General features: G+C 46.8%; 2 protein-coding genes across 25 annotated transcripts in view; one reads left to right on the top strand and one right to left on the bottom strand.

Annotated features, from left to right (window-relative positions):
• Positions 1-20,165, top strand: part of RIF1 (replication timing regulatory factor 1) — a 31,005-nt gene extending 10,840 nt beyond the window's left edge. The window contains exons 11-35 of the mRNA XM_040069516.2: positions 880-1,053; positions 1,312-1,422; positions 1,664-1,726; positions 2,367-2,467; positions 2,707-2,793; positions 3,452-3,525; positions 3,639-3,819; positions 4,853-4,960; positions 5,225-5,374; positions 7,076-7,175; positions 7,836-8,100; positions 9,107-9,149; positions 9,426-9,628; positions 11,480-11,579; positions 11,931-12,074; positions 12,383-12,525; positions 13,160-13,249; positions 13,328-13,382; positions 13,959-16,745; positions 17,139-17,270; positions 17,563-17,640; positions 17,737-17,852; positions 18,124-18,277; positions 18,555-18,663; positions 18,924-20,165. Of these exons, the coding sequence (XP_039925450.1) occupies positions 880-1,053; positions 1,312-1,422; positions 1,664-1,726; positions 2,367-2,467; positions 2,707-2,793; positions 3,452-3,525; positions 3,639-3,819; positions 4,853-4,960; positions 5,225-5,374; positions 7,076-7,175; positions 7,836-8,100; positions 9,107-9,149; positions 9,426-9,628; positions 11,480-11,579; positions 11,931-12,074; positions 12,383-12,525; positions 13,160-13,249; positions 13,328-13,382; positions 13,959-16,745; positions 17,139-17,270; positions 17,563-17,640; positions 17,737-17,852; positions 18,124-18,277; positions 18,555-18,663; positions 18,924-19,156 (5,801 nt within the window). The 3' untranslated portion in view covers positions 19,157-20,165. The remainder of the gene's footprint in view (positions 1-879; positions 1,054-1,311; positions 1,423-1,663; positions 1,727-2,366; positions 2,468-2,706; positions 2,794-3,451; positions 3,526-3,638; positions 3,820-4,852; positions 4,961-5,224; positions 5,375-7,075; positions 7,176-7,835; positions 8,101-9,106; positions 9,150-9,425; positions 9,629-11,479; positions 11,580-11,930; positions 12,075-12,382; positions 12,526-13,159; positions 13,250-13,327; positions 13,383-13,958; positions 16,746-17,138; positions 17,271-17,562; positions 17,641-17,736; positions 17,853-18,123; positions 18,278-18,554; positions 18,664-18,923) is intronic.
• A 656-nt stretch (positions 20,166-20,821) lies between these two features.
• Positions 20,822-23,938, bottom strand: part of NEB (nebulin) — a 101,607-nt gene continuing 98,490 nt past the window's right edge. For all 24 annotated transcript variants that reach the window (XM_058421413.1, XM_040070475.2, XM_058421416.1 and 21 more), the window contains 3 exons: positions 23,556-23,708; positions 22,504-22,613; positions 20,822-22,030 (listed from right to left, as the gene is read on the bottom strand). In XM_058421413.1, the coding sequence (XP_058277396.1) occupies positions 21,857-22,030; positions 22,504-22,613; positions 23,556-23,708 (437 nt within the window). In that variant the 3' untranslated portion in view covers positions 20,822-21,856. The remainder of the gene's footprint in view (positions 22,031-22,503; positions 22,614-23,555; positions 23,709-23,938) is intronic.

The following is a 23,938-nucleotide window of genomic DNA, read 5'->3' as shown; positions in this document are numbered from 1 at the left end:
TCATGTATTAATGTATGTGGTATTTATATGTGCCCTTCTATTTCTGTAGCATTTTTAGTTTCTGCCTGAATAGTAGAGAATCTTGGAATGGTTTGGCTTGGAAAGGACCTCAAAGTTCACCCAGGGATGAGCTTAAAGCTCATCCCAATATCCCAGGTTGCTCCAAAGCCTGTCCAGCCTGGCCTTGGGCACTGCCAGGGATCCAGGGGCAGCCACAGCTGCTCTGGGCACCCTGTGCCAGGGCCTGCCCACTCTTCCAGCCAGGAATTCCTTCCCTGTCTCCCATCTATCCCTGCCCAGTGATGGTGATCCAGCAGGAATTTTCATACTTTAACCACATGTGAAACCACATCTATTTGAGCTTTATATCTAAGTATCCAATAAAGAACTCCTGGTTTTTCTTCCCTTTCTGGAAGCCTGGCATCCGTGGCTTGTGCCATTCTGTTCTGCTGTGATTAGGAACCTCAGGGATGTCCTGCATTTGGGGAGTTTCCCGTGTTCCCTTCTTTTAAAAGTTCATCTTAGACCTGTGAGATCACAGCTGATTTGGTCAAAATACTTTGGCAAGACCTTAAATTTGTGTTCCAGGTGACGATTTCCAATGGAAAATATTTTGTACCGGCACATTTATCCAACAGCAGTTCAGTGATGTGTAACCACAGCTTCCATGGAGATCTGTGTGACCAAAATAAAATTTTGCTGTCTGGGGCAGATATTTAAACGTGAGAAAAATGCCGCTGTGATGGCAAACCCCACTTAGAGAAAGCTGGCTGTCTCAGAGGTGCCTTTCAGCCAGCACCACTCCACGATTTCTCCTTTTCTCGAGGAATTTGGGGGTTTTCCCTGGGCTCTGAGGTTTGATTGGTGTCTATCCCCCAGGTCCTTTCCCGTTCGTGAGCCCGGGCACGCCCAGGATGGCCCTGAACAGCAGCACGGCGGGAGCGGTGCCGTTCCCTTCCATCCAGCTGCTGGGGATCGAGATGCTGCTCCACTTCCTCATGGGACCACAAGTGGTGGATTTTGCTAAGCAGAACAAACTCGTGCTCAGTTTAGGTACACAGATTTTATATGTATTTTATGTATATTCAGCTTTAAAACGTGTGTTTGCGTAATCTCAAACTTTGCCGTATCGGAATGAAGCGATTTAAAGTTTCAAGTGTAAAATGATTCGAGGTGTTGTCACCTTCAAGATGTTTTTGTGTTAAAAGTGCTATAAATACACCAATACTTGAGTGTTTTGAAGGCTTATTTTCCCAGTGAACTGCGAAGTACCAGGCTTGTGGAGTGATTTTTGTTTGTTTGCTCTTGCAGAGCCTCTCCAGCACCCACTGATCAGCAGCCCTTCTTTTTTTTGTAAGCACGCCAGCACTCTGATAAATGCTGTTCAGGATGGCTTTGTTGCGATTGGAAAAGAAGTTCCAGGTAAGAATTCGGTGATGAAATTCAAACATCTTCTGGGAAGTCAAGTGGGCGAGGGAAACACAAGAAAGCAGCACTTGGTGTGATCTCTATCCTGAGGTTATAAAAGCAGAACTGCTCTGACTTGCAGTGAAAGCTGAGTTCTGGCTTAAATCAAACTGTCCTTCAACACAATTTGTATTTTAGCTGCAGTTTTGTTAAATGGTTTTATTGCAGACTTAACAAAAGCCTTGTTGCCTTGCAGATTGCTTGCTGAATGTTATCTGGAAGGACGTAAATGGATACGTAAAAACAGCAATTGAAGCAGGTAAAAAGGGTTGTTTTCTTTAATTTGGCACTGCTCACCGGTCAGAGGTGGTTTAGTTTTAAACCAGACCATAAATTGTTGGTGCTTCATTGCTTGGGTTTAGTCTGAATCAATAATTCTGTTTCCTTTTAAAGCAATTTCAAAAGAAAAACAACCCCTCCTCGAGTCTTTAGTGTTGAGGAATGGAGACAAAAATTAAAGTTTTTGGTGCCTTTTTTCCTTCACTGAAATTCTGTTCCATAGTAAACTGTAGTGTCTGCAGATGGAGAAAAGTTCTTTCCTATTTTAAAAATGTCCTTTAGTCAAGGAAAGTCCAGAATATTCCTAATAATGGGAACTTTTCTCTTGAAAATCAAACAGAAAGTGAAGAAGCTTTCATTGGATGAATACAAAATTCCACAACTTCCATGTATCAAAATTCAAATCCTTAATGAAACAAAGGTGTCTCCATTTCCTAATTAAGCTTGGAGGTTTTTATTTGAACTTTGAAATTTCAGTTACGTTACGAGCAGAACTGAATCTTTGAAGTATTTGGTACATTTTTACAGATTCACACAGAATTTTTTTGCTTTTGCACCGCAAGTTGGAGTGATGCTGGGAGTGCCCGTTCTGCTCTGACTGGAAATGTTCTTTATTCCAGGAAATAAGAAAGAGAAGCAGGGCTCGGAAATTCTGACCATGTTACTCCAGGCCTTAAAAAACACTGTGAGATCAAATTCTCTGCCTGTGCAGAAAATACTGGTGAGTTTTCCTTGAAAAGCATTTTCAGATTTAGCAGCAGGATTGGGTGCTTCAAAAAAAAAAAAACCAACACTTTGAACACTTTGGAGACATTCTTGATGGATTTTTTTTTTATTATTTTTTCTATTTTAACTGAAGGGATTTGCTTCAACTTTGCTTTTATTTGTGGTGTTGCTTAAAATGTTGGAACCCTCAGAGAAAAAGATATTTAAGTGTATTTTTTTTCTTCTTCTCCTTAGTCTCTCATTGATATCACTGTCAAGGAGTTGCCTCCAAAAGTATTGGGATCCCCAGCTTATCAAGTTGCTGATATGGATCTTTTAAATGTAAGTCTGAATTAATTCTGGGACTTTATTCATGCTGAAAGGGATTGGGAAGTGAGATTATTCAGTGTTCCGGAGTGCAGGCTTGGTTTGCAGGCCTCGCTTCTGTGGAGTAATTAAACTGTCCCTAATTAATGGAATTGCTGCAGAAAAAGGGCTGAGAGTCCTTAGTGAATATTGTTCTGTGTGCTGCATCAGAAGGGAGGAACAGATAATCAAATATTTAGAAAATAATCCCAAAAGAACCTGTGAAAAAAAGCTGAAATGCTGCTGAATTTGGGGGATTTTGGTTTGGAGAGGAGCAGGCTCATTAGGAAGGAGTGTGCGAAGTTTTAATTGGCAGATGTTAAATACATTGTGTTAAATACTCTGGACATTAGCAAACCTGAAATATTTGTGATGGGTTTGAACAGAAATTGCCCAGAAGATCTCTTGCTGTAACCTGGGAATGAGCAAATCCCAGGCTGTGGCAGCATCTCAGGTTTCCAGTTTTCCCTCTTATTCTTACAATTCCAGGTGTTAGAATTGACAATTTTGGACAACTTTTAACCATTGCCAGTTTCTGGCTGGGAGTTAAATCCAACACAGAAATACCTGTGGAGGTGAGGCTGCCTTTTCATTTGCTCAGGGTTGTTTTAACCTCTCCAATTTCTCTCCCAAGGGAACTCCAGCTCTGTTCCTAATCCAGCTGCCTTTCCATAATAATCTCTTGGAATGCTGCGTGACAGACGAGAGGTACGTGGAGCTTGGAGCACCCCTTAGAAAATACCACGCAGCTTCATTTTTTTCCCCTTTTAATTTCAGCTGGAAAAATAAAAATCTCTTACCTGTGGCATTTCCATCCCCAGGTTCTTTGTGATTCTGGAAACTCTGGTGGGTTTTGCGCTGTCTGGGCCCACCTCAGCGCTGGCTTTCAGCGAGTCTGTGCTCTGTGTCATTGATCAGAGCGCAGGGCAGGTGGGCAACAAGGAGCACCTCTGGAGGATGTGGAGTATCGTAGTGCATCCTCTGACGGAGTGGATTAATCAGGTAATTCATTCATTCATTTATCCAGCAGCGGCTTTTGCTTCTCCTCCCCACCCCCAGAGCCTCCCAGGAGAACTTTGCTCAGCATTTATCTTAATTTTTTTCTTAGGAATTCCATGCCTTGAAGTGATACTGAAATTAGATGCTTTGGCATAATCCTGCTGGTAAAAGCCATGGGAAGCTTCCCTCCAGGAGCTGATAACTTTTAAATACCGTGGGTTGGTTTCCTTGGTGTGAAAATGAAATAAATCCCAGACTGGGATGTTCAGGGTGTAATCAAACCAGAGTTTTACTCATGTTAGGCATCTTTAGTGTAATAAAAGCCATGTAAATGATAATGTTTAAGAGATTTAGCAGCTTGTTTCCTAGAAATGCATTGATGAAGCTTTGCCTTCCTGAAATCTGAATTATTGATCAGCAAATGTAAAATTTGGTGTCCAGGATGTAAAATGTCCATGAAGGTGATTCCTGCTTCGAGTTCTGTTATCCAGATTTTCAGAGTGCACAATGAGGTAAATTTGGCTGTGGCCAAGTCAGAGCCTGATCCCAAACTGGAGCAACAAGAACTGACTTAAAAATTAATTACAACCTCATTAACAACAACCTGATTAACAGCCACTTCTTTCTGAAATAAGTGAGAAATACATCAGACATTTCCTGACAGTTTGGCTGAATCCTTGGAACGTTTTGGCATTTAGAAATAAAAGCTTTTTATCCTTTGCTAGCAGGATCCTCCTGAACTCTTGAGAGTGCAGAATATCTGATGTCAAACTGTATTTGTGGCAGTGAATCAGGAACAGTTTTATTTGTCATCTCAATTCTGCAGCTTCATTAATGTCCCAGGTTGGGACAAAATTTGGGAGGAGACTTCCCCAAGGGGTCTCTTCTAAAAAAGCAGATTTCAGCAGCTCTTCTCCCGGCCAGTTTGGGAGATAATCTTGGAGAAAAGTGGAAAAACCTGTTTATTTAACGAGCAAAGTTTCACAAACATGAAAAATGAATGATACTGAACCATGAAACTGTTTTGCTGTTGCAGAATAACGAGGTGAACCAGGGGGACGCCCTGGAGCACAACTTCAGCGCTGTGTACAGTGCTTTGCTGCTGCCAGTATCCCACATCTTCCCCACTCAGGGATTCCCACAGGTAACACCAAATGAATCAAATTAATTAAAAGCAAAGTGGGCTTTCTAAAATCTCTGAACTCCCAGAGCTGACTTTGGGTTCAGTCAGCTGGGTTTTGGGTTCGGCACGACACCGACATTGTCCCACTGGATTTAGAACCCTAAACCTCCAACTTAAAACCCTAAAGAATCCCCTCTGTTTGGACAGGAGAAGAAAGCATCAAGCAATTTTTTCCTCTGTGCACAGATATTGACGTTTATCCACTTTTTCTCTCTGTTGTTAAAGCCAACTTTGAAATCCTTGTTGCGCTCCTGGTCAGACCTGTATCGCGCTTTCGCTCGCTGCGCTGCTCTGGTTGCAACGGCAGAAGAAAACCTGTGCTGTGAAGAGCTTTGTGCCAAAATAATATCTGGGCTAGAAGGTGAAACTCCAGTAGTGAGTATAAAACACATCATTTAGCAGAACTCTTCTAAATTAGATGTGAGGAACGCTCACATCTGTTGTAAATTCTTGATGTGGCCCTTTCTGCGGCGTGGGGTGGTTTGGGTGAGACTTACGGCTTTAATTTGCTGCCAGGAGTTGGTAGAGAAATGAAAGGAGGGAGTAAAAATAATTACACAGCTTAAATATTCCAATAGTGAAGCAGATTTTGGACTTGGCTTCTAATTAATAGTAACAATTAATGAGCGGTGTGGTGGCGGTAAATGGGATTTGTGCAGGTGAAATGTGTTTATAAATAGCACAAGCACTGCAGTTAGGGAGGAGGAGCATGGAACCATCAGCTTTGTACACTAAAATTTAAGGATTTTATTGCTAAAGCTGTGTAAAAGAGAAAGATTTTGAAAGAAATCTGGTTTTGTTACCTGAGTTGCCTCTTCCCAAACTCAAAAGGGGAGGGAGATGAACATTTAGTTTGGGATGTAAAATCCTTCATGCTCAAAGTTCACTTTGGATATAATACTGTAAAAGAAACAAAAAAATGAAATTTAAAAACCTGGAACTGAGAGGATTGCATCACTGTAACCTGCTGCTGCGTCCTGATAATAAACATCACTTTCAAAAATCAGTGTTTGCTAAACAAGCCGAATTTAATCAATTTAAAAGTTCAGCCTGAAGTTATATTGAAATTTTGTAACTCAAAGTATCAGCGTTCTTTTTAAGGCAAGTTTGGCCTTACTGAGGAGAATTTGGATGGATTGAGAGGGGAAAAAAAAACTTTGATCATTATTTTCTATGCACTGAAAATTAATTTTGCTTTGACTGTTAATGGCAGCTTAACTGTTGTGCCTGTAATCACTTTTCTGCCAACGAGGCTTTGTCCTTGAGCACACAGTGACCCTTAATTTAATTGATTTATCCTAAATGTGACCTCTTCTCCCAGCTGCCTGCCACTGTTTGCTGCTTTAGACACTATTTATGTCTTAATTTTAAAATGGGAAGCTCATCCTCAGTGTGAACATGTATTTAAAATGCAGTTTTTTCAGTCTGACCTGATCATGCAGAACAATTTCACCCACCTTCAATTAAAAGTTGTTTCTTTGCTGTCCTGAGCACCCAGCGTGGGTTTTTCTATCATTGTTGCTCTTTTGAGGATTGAATTTTTGTTTCTGCTGGTTGATTTTTGGGTTTGCTGATTGATTTTTGGTTTTACTTGTTGACTTCTGTTTCTAATGCTTTATTTCTGGTTCTGCTGCTTATTTTCTCTTTCTGCTGACTGATTTCTGGTTCTGCTGATTGATTTCTGTTCCTGCTGGTTGATTTCTCTTTCTCCTGATTGTTTTCTCTTTCTGCTGATTGATTTCTGTTCCTGCTGGTTGATTTCTCTTTCTCCTGATTGTTTTCTCTTTCTGATGATTGATTTCTGATTTTGCTGATTGATTTTTCTTTCTGCTGATTGATTTCTGTTCCTGCTGGTTGATTTCTTGTTCTCCTGATTGTTTTCTCTTTCTGATGATTGATTTCTGATTTTGCTGATTGATTTTTCTTTCTGCTGATTGATTTCTGTTCCTGCTGGTTGATTTCTCTTTCTGATGATTGATTTCTCTTTCTGATGATAGATTTCTGTTCCTGCTGGTTGATTTCCCTTTCTCCTGACTGATTTCTGGTTCTGCTGATCTGTTTCTTGTTCCTCCTCAGGTGTTTTCCATGCTGGAAGGTCTCACCCACCTCGTGTCAGTCATGGTTGACTGCATCAACTTTGCTCCCTACGGCACTAAATTCCAGCCCAAGAACAGATGTAAGGAAATGCTTCAGTTGGGGGGTTTCTGTGTGTGTCTTCAAGAGTTGGTCAAAAATCTGAGTTTCACAGAAGACAAAAGGTCGTTTTGTATAAAATGCTCTTTGTTTTCTTTCCTGTTCCCACTTAAACTGCTAAAGCTGAAGAAAGAATTTCCAAGAAAGTGTAATTCAGTAAAAAAGTAGTTAAAATTTATCTGCCCCAGGGGGATTTGTTAAAGTGGTAAAAAGCAGTGGTGGGCTGCTGAAGGGATGAAATGCTTTAATTGGAATTGTTGATGAGGAAAAAGAGGATGTAAACTTCTATTCCAAATTAATAAACTGATAAAAATTGATATTTCTCCTTTCCTCCTGTTCACTATTCCAGAGTTTGTGTTATCAGGTGGTATCTGAGGAGAGGTGGTTTATTTTCATGTAGGCATTAAAACCTCGAAAGCAGAGTCTGACCAGCCAGAAATAGAAATAAGAACAGAAATCAGATACAATGATGCATTAAAAACGTGTTTAAGTTGTTAAATCATTTTTTGAACTATTTATATATAAGATCTAGTTTGGGAATCAAAGCTCTGCCTCTCACGTAGGCTCGGTGCTCAGCTCCGTTGTCAGGCGTGTCGATTCGGGATAAAACCCACATTTCTAATTGCGTTTTTTAAAATCTCAGCTCCCCAGACACCCACAGACTGGGCCAAGAAGAAAAAGGAGCCCCTTGGCAAGCTGGCCTCTCTCTTCAAGCTCCTGCTGGTGCTCCTGAACTCCTTCCATGAGCTCAGCTGCCAAGAAATCCACGCAGAATCCCTGACTGCCGTGGGCCCTTCCCTGCTGGCTGCTCTGCACACCATCCTCAGCCACATCTCCCTGCCTTCACTCATTGGAGCCACTTTTGCCATTTTTTCCAAGCCCTTGGCGGTGTTTTATGAAAAAACCAAGTGAGTGTTTGAAGGATGGGCGGGAATTTGGGGTGGGGAAAATCTGGAGTCGTCAGGGATGGAGCTCAGGGTTTGCAGGATTTGGAAAAAAGCTCCGTAATTCAAATTTTGATCTCTTCAGAGTGGCTCTCTTGGCATCTCAGCAAGGCTCAGAAGTTTTGTTTCCACCTGCTGTGGAGATATTTATCGCTAGGAGTTGGTTTTCTCATGGCCACTGCATAAAGTTTTGTAGGAAATTAATGATAGTTACTTGATGTACACTGAAACCCTGGAAGTTTCTAGGCAGAAGGAAATACTGAGAAGAACTTGGCTTTGTGCTTTTTTTCCTGAGCGTGGTTTTCCTTGCATTTATTCATAAAAATGGAAAAAGTTAATTTTCTAATTGTTGTTTTTTTTTTTTTAAAGATTTATTACTGAAAAAAGAGAAGTTGGATAAATATTTTTGAAGGAAGCAAATAAAAATTTGGGAGCCTCCTCAGCTTGGAGGTCACAGGTTTATAAAACGAGTTACCAAATGTAAAGTTCCTCACATTTTTCTGGCTAATTGTACCTAAGAATTTTTTTATATATGGCATACATTAATTTCCATGGAATGTATTTATGGAATTGCTTAGTGGTACTTCAGCTTTTTCATGGAAATATTTCACCCTTTTAATGCAAATATTTATGGGCCCTGGGAAATGTGTTTAAGGAGAGCATTGAGAGCGCAATTAAAGTTAATTTATAACAAAAGCTTTAATTTTCAGTTTGTACTAATTACCACTGACTTTTCCATTAATTTCTCTTAAAAGTCAGCATTTTAGCATCCATGGAATTTAAAGGATAATCCAGGAAACTCCATCAGGAAATTGTTTAATCCCCAACTGAGGCTCATTTCACAAAAATGATTCCATCAAGTTACTCACTGAAACGAGCGTGCAGTGCTGGAATTTGTTATCTGTTAAAGTTTTAGGCTTGGGATAAATGAGACAGCAAAATATAAATGATTTGACTGGTTTTTTGGCAGGCTCCCTGAGGTACCCAAAGTCTACAGCAATCTGAACAACAAGGTAAATTCGCTCCAGAAATCTCTGGGGTGGGGGGAGATGTGGAACGGCAGAGTTTTGCCATTTCTTCTGTATTTAAAAATAATAAAATTAAAAATGTGATGAGGGTAGAGATTTAAATTCTTGACTCTTGAAGGCAGGAGCACTCTCAGCTCTTGCGCTGGGATGCGATGTTCCGTTTTGGGCTGTAATAATGTTTCAAATAAAGCTACAATTCGAACGTTGCAGATTTCAGTTGCCAATTTACACTAAAGTCCCCTTTGTTTTGTTCTCCCTGAGCTGGAGAAGCTGCTGTCAGAGGTCCTGCAGTGCCTGCAGTGTCACTGCCCGGGCTCGTGTGACTCGGAGCTGCTGCAGCAGCTCAGCCCCGTGCTGTGCGTGGCCCTGGAGCACAGGAACAAGCAGCTGCGGCAGCAGTGTGCCCAGTTCTGGAACTGCACCTTCGCCAAGGCCTCCTCACTCACCTACCCCCAGGAGCTAAAGTAAGGAACTGCAGTTTACTGTTCACATCTCCACTGGGTGGGTGTTCACATCTCCACACAGCTGGGTGTTCACATCTCCACTGGTTGGGTGTTCACACCTTCACACAGCTGGGTGTTCACATCTCCACTGGGTGGGTGTTCACATCTCCACTGGGTGGGTGTTCACATCTCCACTGGGTGGGTGTTCACATCTCCACTGGGTGGGTGTTCACATCTCCACTGGTTGGGTGTTCACATCTCCACTGGTTGGGTGTTCACATCTCCACTGGGTGGGTGTTCACATCTCCACTGGGTGGGTGTTCACATCTCCACACGGCTGGGTGGGTGTTCACATCTCCACACGGCTGGGTGTTCATGTCTCCACACAGCTGGGTGTTCACATCTCCACTGGCTGGGTGTTCACATCTCCACTGGCTGGGTGTTCACATCTCCTCTGGTTGGGTGTTCACATCTCCTCTGGTTGGGTGTTCACATCTCCTCTGGTTGGGTGTTCACATCTCCACATGGCTGGGTGTTCACATCTCCACTGGGTGGGTGTTCACATCTCCACACGGCTGGGTGGGTGTTCACATCTCCACTGGGTGGGTGTTCACATCTCCACATGGCTGGGTGTTCACATCTCCACTGGGTGGGTGTTCACATCTCCTCTGGCTGGGTGTTCACATCTCCACTGGGTGGGTGTTCACATCTCCTCTGGCTGGGTGTTCACATCTCCACTGGTTGGGTGGTCACATCTCCACACGGCTGGGTGTTCACATCTTTCACACCTTCACTGGTTGGGTGGTCACATCCTCACACAGCTGGGTGTTCACATCTTCACCTTTTGGGCTGTGCCGTTCTGATTCCTCGTGCCAGCTGGGGGTTGGTGGTTTTATATAGAAAAGAGTATAAATAATTTATACATAAATGTGTGTATGTATATGTGTATTAAAATATATACATACGCATATACATACATATACACACACACGTATGTATATAAAAGCTTTGTGTTGGGAGCTGCTGCTTTTCTCCTGAGTAATAAACAGATTTTTATTCACATCTTCACCAGCTGAGTTGTGTCGTTCTGATTTCTTGTGCCAGGAGGGGGTTAGTGGATTTATATAGAAATGTATAGAATATGAGTAATTTATACATATATATATATATTTTTAAAAATTTTAAAAAATTTATATATATATATATAAGCTCTTTGTATTGGGAGCTGCTGCTCTTCTCCTGAATAAGAAACTGATCTTTATTGTTCACGTCTTCACAAGTTGTGTTGAGCTGTTCCAATTCCTTGTGCAAGCTGGGGGTTAGCGTTTTTATATATAAATATATGTAATATAAACAATTTATGCATAAATATATTTTATATGTGTAATAGAAATCATCTATACATAAATATATATATATATATAAAAATAAATAAGTCCTCGTGGGAGCTGGAGCTTAGTGGTTTTCTATAGAAACTAATAGAACATAAATAATTTATACCTAAATATATATATAAAATAAGCCATTAATACATATATATATGTATGTATGTATGTATATGCATATGTGTGTGTGTATGTGTGTGTGTGTATATATATATATATATAAAAGCTTTGTATTGGTAGTTGCTGCTCTTTTCCTTAGTAAGAAACAGATTTTTATTATTCAGAACTTCACAAATTGTGATGTGCCATTCTGATTCCAGCTGGGGTTAGTATTTTTATATATAAGTATATATTGATATATAAATGAGCTATATCTATATATATCCTTATATTTATAAGCTTTGTCTTGTGAGCTGCTGCTCTTTTCCTGCACCTTTCTCTTTCCCATAAATCTAAAATGCTTTTTTTTTTGTTGTTGTTGAGCCAGGTCCGTGTTAAGCCAAGCCAAAAAGAAAATCCCGCTGCTGCTGCCTGGTTTTGAAAGCATTGAGGTGTCCGAGGAGTGCAGTGGCCCCTTCTCTGACACGGTAAACGTTCTGTTGGGATTTCCTGCGAATGGTTCAGCAGGGAGTGAAAGGTCAGCTGGGATTTCTAATCTGATTGACCTGCAGTTGGTTTTCATGTTTAAAATGCTGAATTAGCGCTATCAAAGGACTCAGCTGGTTCTTACCACTTCCTGCATTGTGAATTTTGGCTTCCTGGAATTTATTTGAAATAATTAATTTTTTTTTAAGCAATATTTTTTTTTTTTTTTTGAGCTGTCCTCTACGTAATTTAGAGGGGATTTGTGATTGTGGGATGGTTTTATTCTAGAAATTGCCACAGGGTGGGTTTGTGAGCTTGGGGTTTGTTCCCACGGTGTGGTTTTGTCTGAATAGATGGAAAATTCCCAGCTGGATGCAAAGATAAGTGGAATGGAGGTGAGGGCGGGACAGAAGCGAGATTCAATACTGGCACAGACGAGCGAAGCAAAAAATGACGGCAAAGACAAGTCCAGCAACCTGCAAGCAACACCTGCCAAGGTAAAGTGTTCCAGAGGGGTGTCCTGGAATCAAATCCAGGATCTTCAGGAGTTTGGGGACGCTGAAATGATTTTTCTTTCCAGCTTAGGCTGCCCAGCACAGTCTGATTTAATATTCCTGTCGGAATGCTCTGCTGAGTTTTGGGGAGGGCGGCAGGAACAAACCTCAGTCCTCGCTCTGGCTGGAGGTTGTGACAGATTTGGGGTTTGGTGGATTTGGGGGTTGGCAGATCCCTCACAGAGATAGGTCATGTCCTTCAGGAATTCCTGATCCTCAGTTCCTCCCTTGTTCCTTTCACCTCTCTGCAGTTAAAACTAGAATTTTCATCTCCTAAGACAACAAGTGAGACGCTTCTGGAAGAGGAGAAATCCGCTGATTTTGTGTTCATTCCTCCAGAAACAAAACCAAGAATATTGACAGAACATCAGAAAGAAGTGCTTAGGTCAAAGAGGTCTGTCATTTATTGTTTTAAACTTTATGTGAAATTCCTTGAGTAGCTGAGCTTGACTTAACTTCAGTTTTTGTCTCTCACACCACCACAGGTAATTGAGTCTTGTTTTTCCATACAAATTATTAAGTTTAAAGCTAAGAGAGTTCCTTGCTTTGCAGTTTCAAAGCCACCAATTTATTCTTGCAGTTGCATTTCCTCTTTTGATTAAATACTCTCTCTCTGGTCTCTTAGGACTGTGGGAATTTGGAGTTCAGATTTTTACTTTGTGTCTCACTTGTGGTGTGAAATAAAAGATGTCATTTTTCACAAATCGTGGAAATGAAAGGATTGGGTAAAACAATCTGAGGAGGGGATTTCTTGAGTCTGCAGCACGTCAGGAATTAGGATATTCCCAGGACTTTTTAATGTGGGGAAAATAATATTGGAGCATTTTCTGTGCTTAGGCAGCAAAAGCAGGACTTGTGTGGCAGGAACTCCTCTGGGCTGCGGTGAATTCTTTGCCCAGTGGGACCCCAATCACAGCTTTTATTCCCCATAAAAGAAAGATTTAATGCAGCTGAAAATAATGCCCTTGAAATAAGGAGATAATAAACCCCAAAGGAGAGTCTGACTCCCATTCCTGGCGCTGTTCCAGAGCCGATATTCCTGCCATGTACAACAACCTGGATGCATCCCAGGACACGACCTCGTTCTCCCAGTACACCCAGAGCCAGGAGGATTCTCTGTAAGTAGAAGTGCCCAGCTGTGGTCGTTCCAGGCGTCTCCTTTGGCAGCAGCTCTGATTTCAGTGATTCTCTTGTAGGGAAGTACCACCTTTGGTAGAGGATGCCAAAGAAGACCCTGCAAACCAGCCTCAGGTAATTCCCCGTTGTCTGGTGGTGATTAGAGTCAGAGTTTCTGCCGTAACAACGGAGGTTTGGTGGTTTGTTTTCCATTCTCAGCACCGAGTGAGGGAGGATTTAACACCGCTGCGGGGCTGTGTTCTGCTTTCTGGCATTTATTCCTGACAGGCCCAATCTTTGGGTGTTTGATTTCAAAGTGGGAGGATTTCTGTGAGCGGTTTCGGCTCGCTCGCGCGCCTGTGCTGCCACCACATTTTATTGGGGTAAAGATTGTAAATCCCAAATTCCTTCTGGAGAGGAGTTGGCTGAACAGCTGCTGTGCTCGCTGTAGTGCCAGTCACACCAGCAAGACTTCAAACATTTTTGGAGTTTTTTGTTTTGGGATTAAATGGGTTTTAAAAAGTGTCTTTTACAACAATCAAAACACAGATAATAAATAGTTTAGAGGAAGGGGGGGTTACAAAAACCTCGTGGGTGGTTTTTTTGTATAATTTAAGATAACTGACTGTTATATTACATTCATAGGGCAAGCACAACCATTTCAGTTGATTCCTAGGACAAATCTTTTTGCTGTTGATCTTTTTGGGACAGGAGGAAAAGGCGGGGAGTGAAGGAGAGCGCTCCGAGGAGAGCCCAGCCTGCAACAGCGAGGGGGAGGCCGAAAATGACACAACTGAGACGATCCCAGAGGAAGCATCCCTTGGAGAGGCACCGGAGACGAGTTCTGTGGAAGGAACTTCCCAGGACGTCTCGGCAGGGAAGGAGGACACCTCCAACGTCACCAACAGCTCGAGCTCCAGCGACATCATCTCGGGCACGCCCCAGCCCGTGAGCCGGCGCCAGTCCTTCATCACCCTGGAGAAATTCGGGGCCGCAGGGAGCAGACCCTTCAGCCCAGCCCCGCTGAGCTCGGCGCCGGAGCCGGCCGGGAGCGCTCCCGGGGCGGCCGCGCGGCAGGAGAGCGGCGGCAGGGCGGAGAAACGCGGGCAGGAGAGCAAGAACGCGCCGAAAGCCGAGCCCGAGGCGGGCGCCGCGGCGACGCGCAGGGTGACGCGCCGGCAGAGCAGGATGGAGCTGCAGGGGAGCAGATCCAAGCTCCTGAGCGGGGCGGAGGAGCCCCTGGAGAGCGGCTCCGAGCTGGGCTCCTCCGTGGTGCGGGACGCGGAGCACATCCTGCTGAGCCAGTCGCAGGCTCTGCGCTCCACCGAAGCGGACATCCAGAAAGTGGAGGACGCCATCGCGGAAATGGAAAGGGCCCAGGCGCTGGACACGGACTCGAAGGAAAACACCCCCCCAGAGAGTAGCAGCTGCTCTGAGCAGGCCCCAGGGGATGAGAGCCAGGTGCCACAAGTGTCCTCTCAGCAGAAACAGCTCCGGAGATCCTCCAGGAGACGCTCCGAGACTGCGGAGAGCTCCTCGGGGAGCCAGGACAGGGAGGATGGGCTCCCAAAGAGGGACAGGAGGAAAGAGGAGGAGAAAGCTGGGCAGAAGAAACCGTCCCAGGGGAAAGGCGATGGAGGCCAAAAGCAGAAAGGAATTCCTGGGAAAACGACGGAAAACATGAAAGAGAGCAGCCAAGAGAGAGTGGCGGAGGACTGGAGCTCCAAGGACTCTCCTGCTGGCAGGGGCCTGGATGAGGAGGGCAGCAGGGGAGGCAGGAGGGCAGAGGATCCCCCCAGGCCCGAGGGGGAAGGTCAGGGCAGCCTGAGCACAGCAGGGCAGAAGGCGGAGCGCCCACGGTACCACACCAGGAGATCTTCCCAAGGTTTGCTGTCCAGCATAGAAAACTCGGAGGCTGACAGCTCTGAGGGCAAGGAGGAGAGCACGAGGAAGAAAAAACCCGTGAAAGTGAGGAGCAGGAGCAATTCCCTCGAAGGTAAATTGAAAGAGGGACAGGCGGGGAGCCGGAGCCTTGAGGGATCTTCCCAGGGAGGTGAAACCAAGAGTCCACTGGAGGCAAAGAAGAGTGATCCTGAGGTCAGCACGGGTGCTGCTGAGCCAGCTGGCCTGGAAAAGCAGGAAACCCCTGCAGCTGCTGGAGAAGCTGTGGGGTGTGGCAGCTCTGAGATTGCAGGCGCTCTGCAGGACACCAGCGTGGAGCAGAGCAAGGGCGACACATCCCTGGAACCCCTGGAGCAGAGCAAGGGCGACGCATCCCTGGAACCCCTGGAGCAGAGCAAGGGCGTCGCATCCCTGGAACCCCTGGAGCAGAGCAAGGGCGACGCATCCCTGGAGAAGAGCAAGGGTGATGCATCCATGGAATCCCTGGAGCAGAGCAAGGGTGATGCATCCATGGAATCCCTGGAGCAGAGCAAGAGTGATGCATCCCTGGAGAAGAGCAAGGGCGATGCATCCGTGGAGTCGCTGAGCAGCCCCCGTGTGCCAGAGCAGCATGGCGGAGCAGCAGAGGAGCAGCAAAGCAGCACAGGGGACTGGGCACCAGCAGCAGATGCTTCAGGTGCTGAGCACTCCCCTTTGCAAAGCCCCGAGTGTCACAACAAGAGAAGCAAAAGGGTGAAGAAAATCAAGAGCTGCGATTGCTGCTCTAAAAAGCCAAAGCAGCAGGCGACCGAGTCGAAAAAGGAGAAAGCTGCAGAGCTGGAGGAGCCCAAGCGCACCCCTGGGTCGGTTCAGACACCTGGGAATGGCTCTGCTCACTCGGATTTGGAGGAGAGCTTTGCCCTGGCTCCCTGTGGAACGAGCACTCCATTGCAGCCTCCAAAGGAACCCGGCGCCTTCAGCCTGGAGAGCCAGGGAATGGCTGTGGAAAACCTGCAGGGAAGCAGGGAGGTGGCGATGGAGGAGAGTCCAGAGGGTTCAGCAGCCGAAAGCGCCGAGCCCGTGGAGGAAGGGAAGGAACCTGCTGGGCAGAAGGAGCAGACGGAGCAGCTTCTGCCTGAGGGCGTTCCTGGAGAGGCCAGGGAGAGCTGCCTGGAGTCAGGGGAGCAAGGGGAAGAGCCAGCAGCTGCAGAAAAGGAAGAGATCCGTGAAAATGGCCAGCTGGAAGAGGTGCCTGAGGAGCTGCGTGTGGACAGCAAACCTGAGGAAGAAGAGATTAAGGAGCTAGAAGGAAATCAGGAGGATAAAGGAGAAGCTGAGAGCTCTGCTGGAGAAACTTGTGTTGTTCCAAGAGATGAAGAGATAAAGGAGGAATCGGTGGAAACTGAAATAAAAGTGCCTGAGAACGCGGCCTCGGGCGGTGCGAGTGTGGATTCTCCCCTGAAGGTGGAAGGGAATCCCTCAGTGCAGGTGGCTGAGAGCCCCACCAGCCTCCAGGCCCGCTGCACCTGGTCCCCCTCAGCCTCCCCCTCCACCAGCATCCTCAAGAGAGGGGTCAAAAGGAGCCAGGAGGATGATTCCCTGTCACCTGCCAACAAGGTATTCCCTGGGAATTGTGTGCTGCTCGGTGCAGAACTGGGATGAGGAGCTGTGATCGTTCCAAATCTGCTCATTACTTGTTTCTGTTGTGAATAATCGCACAGGGGAGGTGAGGTTTGGGGTTGGAATGTGCCAGCACTGACAGAGTCACACTGTGAGGAGTTTTTATTTTGAAACAGAGCACTAGAGTCTGTTCTGCTGCCTGGGTTGCTGCAAAACCAGCAGCAGCATCCTCAGAAAATCCTCACAGTCTGTCCTTAGCTGAAACATTCCCTTTGTCATTCATGAACTTCAGTGATTCCGAACTGAATTTGTTTTTGTCTCCTCAGACTGACTGCACCAAGCTGTGCTGGGTCGAGTTCCTGCTCTAAAACCTCTTTCTCTCCTCCCCAGATCCGTCGAGTCTCTTTTGCAAATCCCATTTTCCAGGAGGGCCTGGCGGATGACATCGACAGGAGGAGTCCTGTCATCAGATCCCATTCCTCACCCTCCTCCAGAAGTCTTAAAATCCTCTCTAACATGCAGGTCAGGGTAAATCCTTTCGCAGTGTTCTGTGTGTCCCAAGTATTCGTGTGTTTATCATAAACAGCACGGCTTTGGTGCGTGTTACACACAGTTGTTAGAGCTGAGGATCAGGGGTGTAAGAAACAAAACTTAGCTTTAGCCTGACTCGTTCTGTTACTCTGAACTCAAGGGAACTCTGAGGTTTCAGGGGCTAAAATCTCACTATTAACTGAATTCCTACTGTTAACTGAATTCCTGCCATTAACTGAATTCCTGCCACCCTGAGATATTTTTTTCCTCTTTTTCTATCCAGCACATTACCACTCCAACCAAAGGATTTCTGTCCCCAGGATCTCGTACCCTTAAATTTAAGAGCTCAAAGAAGTGTTTAGTAAGAAGTGCTTTGGTTCATGTTTCTCTTCTATTTATTTTTCCCTCTATTCAGCGTGTGACAGTCACTTTAACACTTTTCCCTGTGTCCTCCCAGATCACAGAAATGGCCAAGGAGTCTCTGCCGTGCCTTACCAAGTTTGTGTATCCTGCCTTGGCTGGCTGCAAAGCCCCCGTGGATGTCATTTTACCTCAGATCACTTCCAACATCTGGTGAGTGGCTCCCTGCTTTTATGAAGGCGACATTTCACTAGAAACTCCAGTCTTTATTGAACCTGAAACCAGAATTTCAGCCAGAATTCTTTAAAGGGATCGGGGTTGGTTGGCTGAGGAAGAGTCTTGACTGTTGGATGACCGAAAAGCTCCCCAAGGACGGGGAGTTTGTGCGTGGCCGGGAGTCGGATTGCTGATCCCGTGGGTCCCTTCCAGCTGGGGATATTCCCTGGTTGTGCACCAGTAACCCATTTTCCCTGTCCTGCTGCAGTGCCAGGGGCCTGGGGCAGCTCATCCGAGCCAAGAACATCAAGACCGTGGGAGACCTGAGCACTCTGACGGCTCTGGAAATCAAAACCCTCCCCATCCGCTCCCCCAAAGTCTCCAACGTCAAAAGAGCTCTGAAGGGATACCACGAGCAGCAGGTAAAGCTGGGTTTTGGCACCCAGGAAGCCAATGTTGATCTGATTGCCTGCAGGAGGAACGATGTGGGTTTTCCTCCGTTAAAAGCAGCGCTTTGAAACCCGATCCCTGCCTGCCTCAGTACCGTGAATTTCAGATGCAGATCATTTGGTTAAACTAGTGTTATTAACCGGAAAAGTGATTGGAGTTATTATGAGGTTGAAATAATATCTCACTGTGTAATTGAATTTTTTTTTTTAATCAATCTGAAAATGTTTTCTCTCCCCCAAAAACACCCAGGTGAAATCTCGAGCGCTGGAGGAAAGCTCTGTGCTGGAAGATGCTGAGAAGCCTGGAAATGAGGTGGAGGAGAAATCTCTGAGTGGAGAGGAGGAAAAACTCGCAGCAGGTACGTGCGGGCAGCTCTTAGCTTTGGCTTTGGAGGGCTCTGCTGGCTCGTCTTCCTTCTCTCCTGGTGGCAGCACCTCATCCTGTGGTTTTCATTTTGGGTTTAGCTTTATTCTTACAACCCTGACCTCACCCCGAGGAGGGGGGCAGGCTGGGAACCTTTCCCATGCAATAGCTACTTGGTAGGCTGCTCAGAGATGGGATTTAGTACAAAACCACCTGGAATCCTGCTTGGATTTTCCTGCACTTGTCTCCTTCCAGATTTGGTCGACGCACCCACCAGCACCACCACCAGCAGCAGCAGCGAGCAGCGCCCGGGGGATCTCCTGGGGCAGATCCAGGCTCTGGCTGCTCAGCTGAGCTCGGAAGATCTGCATGGCTATTCTGGCAGGCAGCTGTTTGAGATGCAGGAGAAGCTGGCCGGGATGGCCTCGTGCATCCTGAGGAACCTGCAGGCCCGCTGGCACTCGCCTCCCCACGCGGGCCCCGAGTAGCTGCGGCGCGCAGCCCAGCCAGCACCGCTCCTGTGCAACACTTCCACTTGCTTTCCTTACTGCTCAGTTACTCCTTCAATCTGCATTTTGTCCTAGAGGATATTTTTTGAGTGCCTCCATGAATTTCTTAACCTTTTTTCCCTTTTTTTTTTTCCTTTTAAAATTTTTTGTTGGTTTGTTTGTTGGTGGTTTTTTTTTTGGTTTTTTTTTTTTTTTTTTGCTCCCCCTTAGCTGTGGGACTCTTTCCTCCCTGGCAGAGGTGTTTCTATAGGATTGCTATGCATCTTTTCTTTCAGGCAGTGAAAGAAAAACCTGATGAAGCTGTGCAATAGCAAAGACTGTGAAAGAAAAACCAAACCAACAGAGTAATTAAATTATTTTGGGGGTTTTTTTTGGTTTTTGTTTGGTTTTTTTTTTCAAATCCAAAGTGTTCTTACTGCTGCAAACTCTTGCTGTGGGGTGAGAGCTGCAGCTCTGCCCCTGCTGGTTCCTTTGGAGCTGCTGCAGCACGTGTGAGGTAAGCTGGGTTTAATTCCTTCCAGCGGGAGCCTGGGATTTGTACTGGATCTATTTTTCCATGTATTTTTGTACGACTCGAGCTAAGGAGTGCTGAGGAAATGTGCTTGGACAGGTGAAAGACTCTGCAGAGCCTCCCAGGCTTTGCCCCGTGGCCTTTGCTGGCAGCAGTTCTCCTTGTGGGAAGATTTTTTTTTTTCCTTTTTTTCCTTTTTTTTTTGTTTTTTTTTCCACGGGGATATGGATGGGTTGGACAAAAGAGCTCTTTGTATATTGTGTACAGACTCACAGCAGATGTTGGGTAATAATTTATGGAGTTTTAATTGCATGGACTGCATTGCTGCTCCTTGGAGACCAGCCAGAATTCCCAGGTTTTCCCTCTGGAGTTCTGATCTGTATATATTGTACTGTTGCTATCCAGATGGATGTTTATTGAAAGGAACTGCTGCAGGTGGTTTTAGAACTTTTACACGGGCAAATAAAAGAGCAAATAGTTCCCAAACCTGCTCGTGGCTTGGTGGTCTCCGGGCTTTTTCTCTCAAATTTGGATTCCCGAGGCTGGGCTGGAGCCTGGGATGCCCTTGGTGCTGGTGGAAGGTGGGAGCAGCTCCTCAAGGACAGGCTGGGATCTGGGCTGCAAGGCTCCCGCTGTTCTTTGCCCTGTTTGTGTCTCGTGGAGGAAAGGGACAGGACAAAGAGCCTGGAGCTCTCTGGGGTTTTCTTGCTGTGCTGAGTTGGTCTGGTTCCAGATCTGCCTCCTTAGCAGGGTTCAGCTTCATGCCCCGTGCCCTGGGCAGGTAAGGATGTTCCTGGCACAGGGAAAGGATCCCAGCTCCCAGTGCCTGCAGCCCTGGGTCCAGCCTTGGGGAAGGAAGGACATTTCCCTCCCAGGCTGGCTGTGCTGGGAATTCCCTCTGAGCTCTGAATTCCTCAGGGGTTCTGCTACAGCCCATGCTCTTAACTTGGATTTAGTCTGTGGCAGACACAGGATCCAGGGATTTTTGTTCCCTGCTTTCCTGTGGAGTGGCTGCACTAGTTGAGGCAAAAAATGATGTTCAGTGTGGAACAACCCCAGCTCTGGGCCCTTCCCTTCCTCAGTGAGGCTGTGGGATGAATTCCCTTGTCCAGCACCACAGAATCCATCCGTACTGCAGAAACCTCAGCTTTATTCATCTCTAATTTACAAGAACTCGCAGCTTTTGCCCCCACAACAGTTGCAGGAGAACACATTCGTGAGAGCTCAGCAAGCAGGAGGAGAGGGGTGATTGCTTTTCCTTCCCCAGGTAAATTGGTTTGAAATACAAAGCTTTAATTGGAAAAAGAAGAGATTCAAACGTTTTAGAACAGCCCAGAAAAACTCTCTCTTTGTGGGAGAATGGTTCACGTAATGTGGCTGTTACCCTTTAGTAACAGGATTTTGGAGATGCTGTGTAGTGTTTTATGTTGTGTGATGAAATATTTGAAATTCCAGATGTTTGGGGAGTGTTTGGCACTGGGAGAAAGGCAGGACGTGCTTCGAGGTACGTGGTGAAAGATTCCAGGTGTGTTTTGCTCTGCAGTTATTTCTGTTGTGGCTGAGATGTTCTACACCCAGGGTGCGATGTTCTACACCCAGGGTGAGATGTCCTACACCCAGGGTGAGATGTCCTACACCCAGGTGAAGTGTCCTACACCCAGGGTGAGATGTCCTACACCCGGGTGAGATGTCCTACACCCAGGGTGAGATGTCCTACACCCAGGTGAGATGTCCTACACCCAGGGTGAGATGTCCTACACCCAGGGTGAGATGTCCTACACCCAGGTGAGATGTCCTACACCCAGGTGAGGTGTCCTACACCCAGGTGAAGTGTCCTACACCCAGGGTGAGATGTCCTACACCCAGGGTGAGATGTTCTACACCAGGGTGAAGTGTTCTACACCAGGGTGAAGTGTCCTACACCCAGGGTGAAGTGTCCTACACCCAGGGTGCGATGTCCTACACCCAGGGTGAGATGTTCTACACCAGGGTGAAGTGTCCTACACCCAGGGTGCGATGTCCTACACCCAGGGTGAAGTGTCCTACACCCAGGGTGAAGTGTCCTACACCCAGGGTGAGATGTCCTACACCCAGGGTGCGATGTCCTACACCCAGGGTGAGATGTTCTACACCCGGGTGAGGTGGCCCAGCCCCGGGGCAGGCTGGGCTCACACGGCCTCCACGTAGTTGGCCGGGAGCATCCCGGTTTTCCCGGTTCTCTGCACGGTGCCGTACATCCAGCCCTCATCGATGGCCTGCACGTTGACAATGGTGTCCCCGTCCTTGAAGGACACCTCGTCCGCGTCCGCCGCCGTGTAGTCGTACATGGCCCGGAACGTCTTCTGTGGGGACACAGGGGACAGGGTCAAAGCCTTACAGGGGACAGGAGGGACAGGGTCACACCCTGACATGGCCCAGAACCTCTTCTGAAGGGACACAGGGGACATGGTCACACCCTGACATGGCACAGAACCTCTTGAAGGGACACAGGGGACATGGTCACACCCTGACATGGCCTGGAATTCTGCAGGGACACCAACGGCCATGGTCAGACCCCAGGAGTTGGGAACTGGTGTCACAGCAGGGTCTGGCTGCTCCTTCCAGTCTGGCCATGGATCCTTCTCCCTCCCTGAGCACCTTGGGTACCAGAGTGCCACACGCCCTGGGTGTGCTGGTGGCACCGAGCAGTGACCTCAGGGCGTTCAAGTGTGGAGTAGGAAGAAGAGCTCATGGAAGGTTCCTGGGTGCCAATTCCGAGTTTCTGGGTGCCAATTCCAAGTTCCCGGGTGCCAGTTCGGATGCCAGCGTTACTCACCCCGGCCGTGGAGGGGTGGGACGGCACCGAGGACACCGTGGTCTGCTGGGTGGCCACCGAGGAGGAGCGCTGCTGGGGCAGCTCAATGGTCTTCACCTGCTTGTAGCCCACTGCAGAGGGAGGAGAGCGGGCGTATTATGGGATGGGGAGGGAGAGGGTCGGGGTGAAGATCGTCCTGTGCGGTTATTATGGGATTGAGATGGAGCTGGTCAGGATATAGATTGTGTGGGGTTATTGTAGTATTGTGACAGAGCTGGTTGGGATAAAGACTTGTGTGGGGTTATTAAGGGATTGCGATGGAGCTGGCTGGGATAAAGATCATTGTGTGGGGTTATTACGGGATTGTGATGGAGCTGGCTGGGATAAAGATCATTGTGTGGGGTTATTACGGGATTGTGATGGAGCTGGCTGGGATATAAAGATCATTGTGTGGGGTTATGATGGGATTGTGATGGAGCTGGCTGGGATAAAGATCATTGTGTGGGGTTATTAAGGGATTGTGATGGAGCTGGCTGGGATAAAGATCATTGTGTGGGGTTATTAAGGGATTGTGATGGAGCTGGCTGGGATATAAAGATCATTGTGTGGGGTTATTAAGGGATTGTGATGGAGCTGGCTGGGATAAAGATCATTGTGTGGGGTTATTATGGGAATGTGATGGAGCTGGCTGGGATATAAAGATCATTGTGTGGGGTTATTACAGGTAAAAATCATTGTGTGGGGTTATGGGATTGAAATGGAGCTGGTCCGGATAAAGATCATTGTATGGGGTTATAATGGGTAAAGATCATTGTGGGGGGGTTATTATGGGATTGTGATGGAGCTGGTTTGGGTAACGATCATTGTGTGAGGTTATTATGGGATTGTGAGGGAGCTGGTTTGGATAAAGATCAGGGACAGGCCCCTGGGATGGGTCAAGATCAGTTTAAAATGCACATTTACAGTTGTTGGTTGTGCACAACTCAGCATTTTGGAGGTGTGTTTGTTCCTGGCTCTGGGAGCTGCTGGCCACGGTGCCAGGAGCAGCTGGGGCCTCGGGGTGTGTCCTGTACCTGTGGCCGTGGTGGTGAAGAAGCCCCCGTTGCTGTAGTAGGACAGGCGCTGGTCGGTGCCGTCCGACGGCTCCGATTTCTCATCGGCCGCGCCGCTGATGCTCAGGGCGCTGGCAGAGCGCGAGTGCTCCCGGCTGCGGCGCTGCGCCTGGACTGGGGGGCAGCAGGGACTGTCACCAACCCTGGGGCTCAGGGCCACCAACCCTGGGGCTCAGAGTCACCAACCCTGGGGCTCTCAGAGCCACCAACCTTGGGGCTCAGAGTCACCATCCCTGGGGCTCTCAGAGTCACCATCCCTGGGGCTCTCAGAGTCACCATCCCTGGGGCTCTCAGAGTCACCATTCCTGGGGCTCTCAGAGTCACCAACCTTGGGGCTCAGAGCC

The sequence above is a fragment of the Hirundo rustica genome, chromosome 7 (genome assembly GCF_015227805.2).
Source record: "Hirundo rustica isolate bHirRus1 chromosome 7, bHirRus1.pri.v3, whole genome shotgun sequence".
In the NCBI taxonomy this organism is placed as follows: Eukaryota; Metazoa; Chordata; class Aves; order Passeriformes; family Hirundinidae; genus Hirundo; species Hirundo rustica.
The sequence above is the reverse complement of the archived record's forward strand: the minus strand, read 5'-3'. Positions and strand labels throughout refer to the sequence as shown.